The following is a 14,352-nucleotide window of genomic DNA, read 5'->3' as shown; positions in this document are numbered from 1 at the left end:
ACAACACAGTCAACAACACATTATTTTGTTCACACACACGCACACACACACACACACACACACACACACACACACACACACACACACACACACACACACACACACACACACACACACACACACACACACACACACGCACACACTCACACACGCAGACTCAGTGATATTTACAAATGGGCTTTGGCTTGTTTTCAGCCACCGTAAGTGCACATTCAAACACGCAGGAATGGTCTGAAGCTCTGTAGGTAATGAGATCTATTGCTTTGGACCTTTGTTCCAAAAGGCAGAGTGACAAAATGAAGTCTCGCAGTGTGGAACTGTACAGCTGTGATCTAAGGACCCTCCTCTGGTCACTAAACGTTTGAGAATATCTGCAAATGTGGCTCCAGTAGCATGAGTGAGATACATTTTCTGACCACTAGATGGAACCACATGCCCACAGTTTTGACACCGTCATCTCCCTGCTGACGCTTTAAGCAGCTCATCATAAAACGAATGAATTTCAATTTATAGAGTACATGGGATTTTACCGAATACGCGTGACTTTGTTCACTTTACTATTAGTTATATAATTATTAAACATAGATCATTAGGGCTACTTTTGTGTATAGGCCTAGTTGAACGTTTTAATTCATGTTGTTTTGATTTGAATCTCATTACGCTTCTTTTGCCACAATGTTTTTCATGAACACTGAAATGGAAGCCTACAGTATGAGAACGACCATCAAAAAGTCAGTGTCCGATTTCCATTAGTTTCCCAGTCTAGTTTTACGCACGTTTCTTCCCTGGCACCCCTCCCCACCTCTCCTCCCCACCTCTCCTCCCCACCTCTCCTCCTCCCCCCGTCTAAACCCAATGTTTTGGTTCACCGTCCTGTCACTCGTGTCGTCCTTTTGACCCCACATTAAAAGAGCAGCAGCAGCGGCGCGAGTAGCGGTACCTGTCCCTTTGACTGACGTGCGCCTCTTCTGCGTCTATACCGCTGGGCTCGAGGGCTGCAAGCGGGAGGGGCGGGCACAGGCGCGTCGGCCGTCCAATGGGATGAGCGATGGGAGGGAGTTCCACTAACTCCAGCTTTGTCTAACTTACTGCGACTCCTCAGCACAATATGACTGAAACCCCTGCACCGTTATTTCCACGGGACGGTGCGTGTACCCCTTCAGCCGCGCGCACTCCAGTCTACACCGCTGGACCGTGCGCTGACTTTGACTCAACTTTTCCCAATTGTCACCAACGAGACGCCCGGGGACTTACTTTTCTTCTTTTTGGTGCTTTGGAGGATTTCTCGGTGAGGATGTTAAGAGCGCAGTTGGAATAAGACTTCTCATCGCACTGTCCCGCGTTTTCCAGAGGATAACTCGAACTTGCCGAGCACTTTTGGACACTTTGGAGAAACTTTCCCCATTGACTTTTCTCACCAACAACCACCGTCCTTGCGCACAGGCGGAATACGATGCTGAAGTGACGCGCGTAAAAGTGGAGGCATCATCGGCATGGACTAGTGAATGAGAGGAGAGAATCACGGTGACCATGGCGCGCGCTGCAGGTAGGGGCTCAGGCCGGCTTCATTTGGTTCTCCTCCTTTTGTGGACTCTGTCGCGGTACTCAGCATCCAGCCAGGTCCGCCAAGAGTTCCAAGTGCTGGAGGAGCAGCCCGTGGGCACGTACGTCGGCACGATAGAGACTCGACCCAGCTTCACCTACCGCTTCAGTGAGAGCCATAAACTTTTTGCCATCAACGGCACCACGGGAGTTATTTACACGTCCTCGGTGATTGACAGGGAACTTCTACAGAGTGATGTCATCAACGTGGTGGTGCTGTCCAGCCAGCCTACCTACCCCACGGAAGTCAGGATAGTAGTTTTGGACATCAACGACAACTCGCCAGTGTTCCCCGACGCCTCGATCGTGGTGTCTTTCAAAGAGGACGCCAGCAGTGGGAGACAAGTCATCCTGGACACCGCCACTGACTCTGACATTGGGAGCAACGGCGTGGACCACACCACGTACAGAATAGTGAAAGGCAACGAGCAGAGGAAATTCCGGCTGGATATTACTGTCAATCCCAGTGGGGAGGGGGCTTTCTTGCACCTCGTCTCGACAGGGGGCTTGGACAGGGAGGTGACGCCGTTCTACCAGTTACTCGTTGAGGTGGAGGACAAGGAGGAGCCGAAAAAGTTTGGCTACCTGCAAGTGAACGTGACCATACAAGACATAAACGACAACCCGCCCGCTTTTGACCAGGAGCATTATCAGACGAGTGTGTTTGAGGATGCGGCCGTGGGGTCAAGCATTTTGCAGGTCACAGCCACAGACCAGGATGAGGGGTTGAATTCAGAAATCAGGTACTATTTAGATGAGGGGTCTCCTTTCCAAATGGATTCAAAAACAGGTACAATTGTGATTAAAGAGGGGCTGGATTTTGAGAGTAAACGGGAGTACTCCCTCACTATACATGCAGTGGACAGTGGTGTGCCCGCACTCTCAGGCCGTACAGAGGCCACTATCAAACTGCTAGATGTCAATGATAATGACCCTGTGGTGAAGTTTCGCTACTTTCCCACCACTTCGAAGTTTGCCTCAGTTGACGAGAATGCACAAATTGGCACAGTAGTAGCCCTGCTGACTGTTTCGGATTCGGACTCCTCCACTGCTAACGGCAACATATCAGTCTCGATCTTAGGAGGGAACGAGCAGAGACACTTTGAAGTGCACACGTCTCCAGTGCCTAACCTGAGTTTGATTAAAGTGGCCAGCGTGTTGGACAGAGAGAGAATTTCCTCCTATAACTTAACAGTCTCAGTGTCAGATAATGGGAAGCCTGTGGCCAGGTCCTCCTTTGCCAGTCTGGTTATTTTTGTGAATGATATCAATGATCACCCGCCAATATTCCAGGAGACAGAGTACAGAGTAGATATCAGTGAAGACATACCAAAAGGAAGTTACATTAAAGGGGTCTCGGCAACAGATGGGGACTCTGGGCAGAATGCCAACCTGCGTTACTCCCTTGTATCTGGAAATGCTTTGGGCTGGTTCTCCATCAGTGAAAATAGCGGTTTGGTCACCAGTGCTGCTCTCCTAGATAGGGAAATTGCGTCTGAAATTGTTCTCAATATTAGTGCCAAAGACCAGGGGCTGCAGCCGAAAATTTCTTACACTAAACTGATAGTAAACGTAACTGACGTGAATGACCAAGTGCCCACGTTTACACAGAGCACGTATCACGTTTCTGTAGTAGAGCATGCTCCTGCCGGTACTGAGCTGCTGGTGCTGTCTGCCTCAGATGACGACCTCGGGGCCAACGGCACGATCCGGTTCTCATTTGAAGCAGACACTCCGGCCAAAGTGCAGGAGCTTTTTCGCCTGGATGCCATGTCCGGGAGATTAAGCACAGCCGCCGAGTTAGACAGGGAGGATCAGGCCTCCTACTTACTCCACATCCACGCAGCAGACGCGGGCAGCCCCCCTCTGCACTCTGTTGGAAAAGTCAACATCACCCTTAGGGATATCAATGACAATAGGCCAGTCTTTTACCCGGTGCAGTATTTTGCTAATGTTAAGGAGAATGAGCCCTCTGGTTCTTATGTAACCACAGTGTCAGCCACAGACCCAGACTTAGGCCGGAATGGCACGGTTAAATATATAATTACTGCTGGAGACACATCCAAATTCCGCATTAATAGCAACAGTGGGAAAATTAGCACGCTTGTGCCGCTGGATAGGGAGGAGAAAACTGCTTACCAGCTGCAGGTATCAGCAACAGATGGGAATGGCCTGCGCTCACAAACCCAGGCTATAGTAACAGTTACAGTCATAGACACACAGGATAACCCCCCAATTTTCAGCCAGAGAGCATACAGCTTTGTCATGTTTGAGAATGTGGGCATTGGGACAGTGATAGGAGCAGTGTCAGCCACAACTGTTGACTTAAACACAAATATCTCATATCTTATCACTTCCGGGGACCAAAGAGGGCTTTTTACTGTCAACAGTGCGGGGCAGATCATAGCATCAAGTCAAATAGACAGAGAGGAGCAGGCGTTTTACCAGCTCAAAATAGTGGCCCGGGGCGGTGACATCACAGGGGAAGCTTTTGTTAACATCACTGTCAAAGACTTGAATGATAATGCTCCTCACTTTATTCACGCTGTGGAACATGTCAGCGCCGTCGAAAACTGGAGCACAGGCCATGTTATATTCCAGGCCAGAGCTTCGGATCCAGATGAAGGCCCAAATGGCATGGTGGTCTACAGCCTCAAGCAAAACCCAAGAGGCCTGTTCCATATTCATGAGAAGCACGGACTTATCACTCTCACCGGGCCGCTTGAGGTCACAACCAGCTCCTATGAGGTGGAGGTGATTGCGTCAGATATGGGGGTTCCTCAGCACACCTCCAGCCTGGTCCTCATTGTCAGCGTCTATGATGTCAATGATAACTCCCCAGTTTTTGACCAGCTCTCATATGAAGTTATAATTCTAGAATCGGAGCCGGTGAACAGCAGGTTTTTCAAAGTAGAGGCCACAGATAAGGACTCTGGACTAAACGGTGAAATTATGTACGATATCGCTGGTGGGAATATAAGAGACGTCTTTGGTATTTTCCCAGATGGACAATTGTACATCAAAGCCGAGCTGGACAGAGAGACACAGGACAGATATAACTTAGTGGTGGTGGCCTCAGACCGCGCTGTGGAACCGCTTAGCGCCACTGTCAATGTCAGTATCATTCTGGATGACGTCAACGACAACCGCCCCCTGTTCAACAGCACTAATTATGTGTTTCATTTTGAAGAGGAGCAACAGCGGGGCTCCTTGGTTGGCCAGGTTTTTGCCGAGGACAAGGACTTTGGCCCAAACAGTGAGATCAGATACACATTTGAAACGCCTCAGCAAAACTTTGAACTCAACGCCATTACGGGCGAATTGACTAGTACTTTGCAGTTGGACCGGGAATTGCTCATGAGACAAAGAGGCGCCTCTGTCTTTAGCTTTGTAGTGATGTCGTCAGACCAGGGTCTCCCTAAGCCCCTCCGAGACCAGGCTAAAGTGCAAGTTTACATACAAGACATCAACGACAACCCGCCTAAGTTCACCAAAGACATATACCAGGCCTCCATCTCCGAGTCGGCGCAAAACATGACACAACTGCTACGCGTGTCGGCGTCTGACATGGATGAAAACAAGAACGGGCTGGTTCATTATGGTATCACAGAAGGGAATGAGGAGGGGCAGTTCACTATCGATAACAGCAGCGGGCAAGTGACTTTAATTGGAAAGCTTGACTACGAAACAACTTCAACGTATTCCCTGAAAATTATTGCAATCGATGCCGGGGACCCGCCCCTCTCCTCATCATGTCTGCTTAGCATTAGCATTCTGGATGAAAATGACAATGCACCCGCTTTCCCCAAATCGTCACTGTCTGTGGACATCTTGGAAAATATGAGAATAGGCGAGCTCGTTGCCTCTGTGACGGCTACCGATTTAGACTCCGGTCCAAATGCGGATATTACATACAGCATCACAGCGACAAACAACCACGGCACGTTTAGCATTAGCCCCAATACTGGAAGCATATTTCTGGTTAAAAAACTGGACTATGAAACGCAGTCTTTTTACAAACTTAACATCACAGCCAAAGACAATGGCCGCCCACCACGCTCCACCTCCATCCCTGTTGTTATCCATGTTAGAGATTTCAACGACAACCCACCTGTTTTCACGCCGGGAGACATTTTCAAATCGATTCCGGAAAATCTCCCTATAGCCTCCTCAGTCATGACCATCATAGCGCACGACACAGATGCGGACATCAATGGCGAGCTGGAGTATTCCATTGTCCACCAAGTTCCAAGGGGAAACCACTTTAACATTGACCCAGGCACTGGACTTATTTACACTAATAGAGAAATCGATAGGGAGTTTTCCAATTTGTTTGAGCTCACGATAAAAGCCATTGACCAAGCTGTTCCATCTGAATCCCGTCGCTATGCGTTGAAAAATGTCACAATTTGGGTGACGGACCAGAACGACAATATACCTACGTTCATGTCTCAGAATGCCCTTGTAGCTGAGCCAAATATAGTCATTGGGTCGATCCTTACAACTGTATTGGCATTTGACCCAGATGACGGCGAAAATGGCGAGGTGGAATATGAACTGGTTGAAGGAGACTCGGACACTTTCATAATGGACAGATACAGCGGGGACATTAGACTAGCCTCTCAATTAGTACCATCCCGGCTAATTTACACGCTAACAGTAGCTGCGACAGATCATGGCGCGGACCGCAAGACATCCAGAACTGACCTTACTATCATTTTACAAGGCCTAGAGGGGCCTGTGTTCTCCCAGCCAAAATACATCACCATCCTCAAAGAAGGCCAGCCAGCGGGGACCAATGTCATCTCCCTGGACGCTTCAAGCCCAAGGGGATCATCGACCAAAGTGGAGTATTTCATAGTGGCAGTGCGCAGCAGCGGGAAAGCGGTCGGGCGACTTTTTACTATCGGACGGCACACTGGAGTGATACAAACCGCCGCGGAGCTTGATCGGGAGCAAGGGACGGACCTCTACCTGGTGGACGTGTACGCCATAGAGGCAGACGCAAACCAACCCCGGACCCAGCGAGCTGAGGTAAGCGCCATGCTGACTTCCTCAATAGGTTGCATTCACAGCATTGTACAATTTGATGTTGTAATGTCAGATAGAGGTCACATGCCTATTAGTATAATGCCATGGGTGGATATGGGTGGGTATGATGTCACGTGAGCGCAACCTATTTTTCTCGTGCGGTATTGTATCCTATTCCGTGGCTTTAGCTGATCTGTTTGGCAGCGAGAGGGCATGAACTCACGTATTGGCAATAGTTAGAGACATTTGGACAGAGCATGCAAAATGAGATCAAGATTTTGAACGGGGAAAATTGGGAGAAACTGCGTCCAAGTCACACATTCAGCATAGCAGGCCATTGCAATTGTCTGCTCGTTAATTAAATAGGTTTTTCATACATGGTTCTGCGTTGTATTAAATCATCATATTCTTGGACTGGTTTGGTAGGCGCCTGTTCCCTTGCACGATAAGTGTGTTCCGCTTTCCAAAACCACTAGCTTCAACAAATCGTCGTCCTCCCCCTTTTATTTCAAAGTTGGATAAGGAACCGAGTGTCTGTGACGAGCTCTTATCCTCTTTCGTGACTTTAATGACATAAGTGTTTGATACGGACCGCACAAATCAGGGGAAAAAGTCCTTTTATGGACAGCGCTGAGTAGAAATATCTCATTCACCGATTCTGTTTCACATTTAAGCCTCCGTGTGCTCCCTCGATGTCTCATGTAGAGCAACTAATTCAGTGCAGACGTGAATCGTGAGAGCCAGTATTACATTTTAGGCCTTTTTAGCCTGGAGCTGTTTTAGCACTGAAGGTGGTCCTGCGGTACCACCGTGACTTGCTCCACTGGCATTAAGTGACCGTCCAAAATCGCGTGACCTCCTAAGACTTTGTGAAAGGATGTGAGGGCAAAGAGAGTGAAATTTAATCTTGGTCTTCAATTTGCATACGTGCTTTTGGTTTTCGTCAAATTTCCTGCCAGAAATGGATTAAGCCAGTGTAACACAATAACCGTAAGTTTGATCTCAAATTACCGGCTATGTTACAGTCAGCAAAACAGACATTAGTATATTAGCTTATAGCGAATTAGCTAATTGTATCGTATAGCTGGCTAGTCAACAAATGTGGTATTCACTTTGGATACAAGTTTGTACACTGTTGAAATTAAGAGTTTCTTGGCAAATTGTTGAATGTTGTAATTACATTTCAGAGTTTGCTAAGGCCAAGTCCGACTGACCTTCTACCTAATTGCCACATAAATTACCATAGGCAATGTTTGTGTGTGTGTGTGTATCTTAACTGGCTTGCATTTGGTGAAAAATTTGCTTGACTGGAATAGAAAGTAACATGTAGTGTATTAAATGTTGGCTTTATCTTTAAAGCATATAGAAGTAATTAAGTAAAAGTATCACATAGCTGTCATGTTAAAAAATGAATCTCTGCAATCAAGAGGCTTGGACACACAATGACACTGCATTGGAACAACTACATTTCTTGTTAGATTTAACTGTACGGGAATATCAAATATGCAGTTAGCCTGCCTGCAGGAATAATTTCTTCTCTCCTGTTGGCCCTTCGAACAAAAAGGAAAAAAAGATCAGAGCTTTTCTTTTCTTGATTGGATCCAAGTATGAACTTTGTCACCCCTTGACGAGATGACTTTACCACACTACCTTTGCAGCCTTTTTGCGCAGCCAGGGGCATGAGATTTAATAAGTTAACGGAGTCCAATGACTGTCCTGGCCGTTTTCTTTTGGTGTTGAAATAGAGTAAGTTGGGCCACACCACGTTTTGTAAATGAGACTATTTTTGCAGTTGGTAGGAGCGTCGTCAAAGTGCACTGTGGTACAATAGTGTAAACCTTCAGACTAAGACTAATGTTTTTCCAGGTCTGTGTTTATACACCAGATACCCAGTAGCAACCAGGGGATTATTTCCATCCCCTGGGCAGTGACCCTTTCACATTCTCCTTTTCCCCACTCACCCCATTGATTGGACGCATGACTTGGGGCTGGCATGTTTTTTCTCCCACCCCAACTACTATGCAACATGTTTTGGAAATTCTCATATAAAAGGAATCTGACTGGACAAGCGTAATCGACAGTCGTGATCTTAAACAAATGGGAGTCATGCTGGGGTGACTGGAGTGAAGGGAGTTTTTCCTGACCTTCTAAGCATCCTTGAAAGCATCATTGTCAAGTGCAGCAGATTAGAAGCGTCAGCGAAAGCGTCGGGTGCAATTCTTCCTCACTTCACGGTCTCAGCACTGAGCTTAAGTTTTCAGCTAGCGCTTCAAGCTAAAGAAAACACATGTTGCTTCATTTCGTAAAGTATCTGGAGCTGTTGGGAGCGTACTGGAAATGACTTCACTACCCAGAAATCCTAGTATTCTTTCCTTTCAGTAGTTGTTTGGGGGCAAATTTGTAAAAGGACATTTCTTGGCAGCGGATTGGTCCATTGTTGGTGAATCCAGATTCCATTCCTACTGTTTGGCAGGATGTTTTTAATTTCTTCTCTGTTGAGTTTTGATTCTTCACATCCTGTATGTCATTGTTGGAAGGTGTACAGAGGTGGATTTGAGATCGGACTTGGTTCCAGAATCTCAACTCAGAGCAGGTGTTTGTCTGGTCAGATAAGGACTGTCAGATTTATATGTTTGACAAGCTGGGTTAGAGCTCTTTCATGGAGTATTGTTCTGTAACTGCACTGTTTTAGATCACATACTACATTCCATTCTTCATACTCCATAAAATCTAAAGTTTTCAGAAATATTTTATAGCATGCAATAAATACAGCTTGCAATATCTTACCTAACTGTAAGAAATATAGACCAGGGTTTCTCAAACTGTGGAACAGGTGACTGCAGGCAATCTGATTCCTCTGAAGTTCTAGTTTTTGGAGAGACATTTTATTTATGTTTTTGTTCTCCTTAGGGCTAGTGCTCTTTCAGAAGTATTTTAGTCAAGTTTTGACCTTGACCTTGTCCTAGGGGATAAAACACAGATTCCCTCCTAATAAATGTCTTCATATGTTCCTTGAATTAAGTTAAACTATTTAAATATACTGTGCTGTGCTTTCCAGCAAGACGGGAACACTTTAAAAGTTGTATACATGACATTTTGAATGGTATTTTTTGTTACTAGGATTAGTTTTTCCATGCAACCTGAATGCCATTACATACACACATTCCAAAAGAGGAGTTGAACTGCAGTGTTATAGTATTTTATGTAGAGCTCATGACACAGCATAACAAATCATGTTGAATCCAGGCTTCTCCATATGGCCAGTCTGCTACTATTGTTTTCCTACTGTGATGAAGTGTTGTTTTCGGGGAGGCCCCGGAGTGCCACATCAGTCCATTCCCCCTCCTCTCTACTCCATTGTTCCCACTGGAAAGTAAACATGCTGCACAGCGTTCAACAGGCCTTCTTTTTTTGCTCTGATTTGGACGGCTTCTGTTGTGTTTTAGCCAGTGCCAGTGTCTTGCAGATTTTGTAGTGGGTTCGGATGGAGGATAGATGCCCAAATGTGTATTGCTACTGTAGGGTTGTCCAGAGCTGGGTAGAAGAGAGTAGAACGTGTTGAAACAGAGTAATGGACATCCAGGAAAGTGTTACAAGGGAGTTGTGCGCAAGACAGGAAAGGAGGGGCCTCTTGAAGCTGTTTACCTTCTAAAAGTATGGGCGTGGGCTTGTCAACATAGTACATTTTCACAGAATAATTAATGTGCAGATGGTCATACATAACGTTTGTTTTCATTTATTGATACTGTATATCAAGGCCTATTGGGTTTGGATTGTGGTAAAGGTGTACTTCATCATCCTCGTACAGAAATGTGTCGACTGCATTTGACCCATCTTTCAATTCCGTTGGGGAAACTTGTCATGACCCTCTCTGTATCTTGGGCTAAGTTTGGTCAAGACTGCCTTTAGCCGTTGTCCATGACTTAATCAAAAGGTATTGAAAAGTGCAATCTAGTGTTATGGCCTGACGCACATCTTCAAAAAGTCACAGGTCAACATCTCAGTGATAAGTTTTGTATCAAAGTGCACTTGGTGGTCCATCTTCGTAATCAGACCACTGAAAAAAGACTTTCATGCCATCATTCCATGCCTTAAAACCTGCATCAGTCACATATTTAGTTTGAGGGGAGGCATTATTATGAAGTTCCAGACTGCAACAAAGCCCCGGGATCATGTCAAAAGCAGGTGGGAACAAGGGCATCCAATGTAGCCATAGCTTTCGAACATCAACGTCGGGGAATGCAGATGGCGCGGGCAGATATAGTAAATACATGTTAATCTCTGTTGCTATAGATAATTTAGGCTGCTGTGTGTGCACATCCCCTGTGTCTCTGGGAATAATGCATTTTTTCTGTTGGAGTATATCTGTCTGATTTGTAAATCTATCTGGCGACCGACTTCAAAGTTTCCTTCTAGTCTCTGGTTAATTCCGTCTCTTCTCATTCCATGTTTTTGCTGATGCTGATCCTCCTCCGGTAAAGACTCCGGGGGAAATGTGATTAGGGCATCGGAGGCGGCATTGAGGTTGTTGGTGAGATAGAGAGAGACTGTGTGAAATTGAAACCAGTCGGGTCAACCAGACAGGCGGCAGAAGGTCAGGTTGAAAACCTGATACAAACATGGCTTGTTGGAATGAGAAGTGACAGACACAATAGAATAAGGCAATTGTGGAGCAGCATTTGTTTCTAATTATTCCATTTTTTTTAACTAAATCATTCATGCATTATGTTAAAATGTATTTTCCTGAAGCAGCTGTGAACTATTATACTGTGTCTGGGGGCTCTTCAGTAGATTTAGATCTCCCAAGATAATGTGTTATATTTGCAATGTGGCACAGTAGCAAAGTGGTTAGCGACTACAGATCTCTGCTGGTTCAAAGTTGTTCCTGTCATGAACAGTATTCATAGAATGTCCTTGTCCAGTTGTGTTCATATTATACAGTATGCTCTACTCTTTACTGTCGAAGAAATGTTCATGTGCAGTCAATCTATAGCTACTTTTAGGTATTTATTTAGTCTACGGCAGAGCAATGACAGAAAAGTCTGAGAAGTAGCCAGGAGCAATAGGCTTTCCGTATGAATCCTTATGGAGTGAGCGAACAGTCTATCATTTGCTGCTTAAGTAGTCAAGATTGTGTTGATTAGCCAAAATATTTGTTTTTACAACATGGCCATATGTAACAATCACACACAGTATACCAAGCCACTCAAGTGATCTATTAACAGCAGGTTTTGGCTAAATATTGTCCACGCTTAGTGATAATGACAACCCTAGACGATACCGACAGTTTCTCAAGCTTTTTTGAATTGTTCCAAAAATGTGGTCCCGCATAAGCTAACCTTTTGAAATGAATTTCTCTCCAAAAACCCTTTTACAAGAGTTTTCCCCCAAATATTGCAGAACATAACTACATCCAAGTGTATTGTAAGTCATGGTCTAATTGTCATCCTGGTCAGTTGCACATAAGCAGCATGCAAACAGCCCAGTCCAAAAGCTGTAATTCTCGCCATAATGTGTCCGGACATGGCTTTACACACGGTGACTGCAGAGGTGAAGCCGCGGCTGGGACGTCCTGGTAGGTGGTCGTTCTGGGCCGGGGAAGATGAGCAAGGGGGAGGATGTGGTGAGGAGTTCACATTGTCTGTCCCGTTTTTTTTTTACGAGACAATCACCATAAAACTGGGATAAACATTTCGCTCATCCATACATGCGTGGAGGCAAACGGTGCCAGGAATATTCACGCTGACCGCAATCTTACACTCCCTCCCATTGGAAATAGTAGCCCCATAGTCAAAATAAGTCCTCATTTTGATACCGTGTTATGATTTTGTGTTGTCAAATATAATTATGATGAGTGCTAAAACGAGCGTTAATGGAGCTGGGGATTAATGTTTTGATTTTCCATTGAACGATTTTGTAATGGTGGAGTGAAGTTATAGCCATGTCTGTTTGGATAATAAGGTTAATATACGGCCATCCTTCTGGTCAGTTTCTGCAGGCTACTTTAGACCGTTTAAGTTTTGCTTCGACACAGCAATTATACTGTTATTATTCCCGTCTATTCAAGCCTGTTCGAGGATTACTCCATATACAAATGCTAGAAAAAATGCTAAGCACTTTTAAATCTCGCAGATAAAGTTTAAGTCAAAAATGTACCAGGCTCTATAGGATCTCACCTTGTTTGGCTCTTTTCTCATGTGCGAGCAGTGACTGGTACAGCTCAGAGCGCACATTTGTCAGACAGCCGGTCCACAGGTCACGGACAGGGTCATATTGTTCTGCCGTGACATGGTTTATAAAGTTAAGCTGAGCGGAGCGCTGTAAATGAAAGAGAAAGACGAAGAAGTATCTCTGGCGAGCAGCCACGGAATCGGATAAGACCCAGCATCAGTCACAATGGAGAGCGGAAAGAACATTGTTGAAAGATTCTGGACTTTGGACTAGTGTTAATTACAGTTGTCGGTCTTTGCTGCTTGTTAAAGTTGAAGTCAGTTCACTGGATCCAGAGTCAATGTGTGTTTTTATGAAAGATAAGCTAAACAATGATTGAAGGTGCATTGTTTAAACATCAAATTACGTTACATAAGTTATAAGTTACATTGCACCCCATTACCCACCTATATTTGTGTAAGCTCTCAGGATTCATTTATTTACATAGGGACAGTACATGTTAAGGAACATATAACACATGTAAACATGTCAGATTGTAGCCATTGGCAAATTTCCATCTGTCTCTAGACAAGTCGATGTGAAAATGTACATCGAACATTGAGTTGACCTGGAGTCTTCCATTAGAGCAAAAGTAAGGAAAAGTTCAGATGACTACTTTTTAAAGATCACAGGTTATGATTTCTACATTTTAAAGTGGACCCATCATGTTTAATTGGAGCTAGAAACATTGTTTTGGATACCTCAACATTGATCATTTCATATTCTAAAAATTTAGATCTATCTATCTAAATGTAATGACAGCGAATTGTAGCACCTTGAATCAATGGTGGAAAACTACATGTTAGTGAAATATGTACTGTCCTTCTCTTAGGACGATGGATGATAATTTACTGTGCTGACTCCAGCACATTTACATTGACATGTTGATTAATATGTGTAGTCCTAATTGAAATCGATACATAAATGAATAAAATACATTCACCTGATTAGGCAATTATTTTAAAAAGTGGAACACTGTTTTGTGTTCCATATATGATGCAACAAAATCCAGAAAATACAAATTGCTTCAGCTATAGAACAAGTAAAAGCTGGTCTAACTACTGTTTTTGATAAAGCAAAGTGAAGGTTTCAAAGAAACTTTTACTGCACAAAAGGCATACGTTATTGGAAAGTCCTATGTTTCTACGACCCAAATTTCCTGGAACTAAAGTCATGGGCCCACCCAGCATTGAGACTCGAGACCAATCTTGTGGACTAGTCTGAGGTTTTTGGCATTATCGTATATTGTGTAAGATCTAGTAAAAATCCACCAAATCTCTCTTCAGTTTCAGTGGTTTTGCTTCTGGGTCATTCTGTCTCCCATATTGTTGTGTTTTGTGGTGTACTGAATTGTCCCCGTGCGGTGACCCCACCCTGCTGCTACTCTAAACAGGTTCAAACACAAATTATTTACACACACTATTCTTGACCTCGGCTCTCCGCTAAATGTTGTTTATGCAGGACAGCGGACAAGTATATTAAAAGAAAACGATTGCACTGGAGTGGACT

At 44.7% G+C, this 14,352-nt stretch overlaps 1 protein-coding gene across 2 annotated transcripts in view; it reads left to right on the top strand.

The window, feature by feature from the left end:
* The first annotated feature begins 881 nt into the window (after positions 1-881).
* Positions 882-14,352, top strand: part of fat4 (FAT atypical cadherin 4) — a 135,020-nt gene continuing 121,549 nt past the window's right edge. For both annotated transcript variants that reach the window (XM_079557214.1, XM_079557213.1), the window contains exon 1: positions 882-6,636. In XM_079557214.1, the coding sequence (XP_079413340.1) occupies positions 1,531-6,636 (5,106 nt within the window). In that variant the 5' untranslated portion in view covers positions 882-1,530. The remainder of the gene's footprint in view (positions 6,637-14,352) is intronic.

This window comes from Gobius niger (assembly GCF_951799975.1).
Source record: "Gobius niger genome assembly, chromosome: 5".
Lineage (NCBI taxonomy): Eukaryota > Metazoa > Chordata > Actinopteri > Gobiiformes > Gobiidae > Gobius > Gobius niger.
Note: the sequence above shows the minus strand (reverse complement) of the source record. Positions and strands in the feature narration are given on the sequence as shown.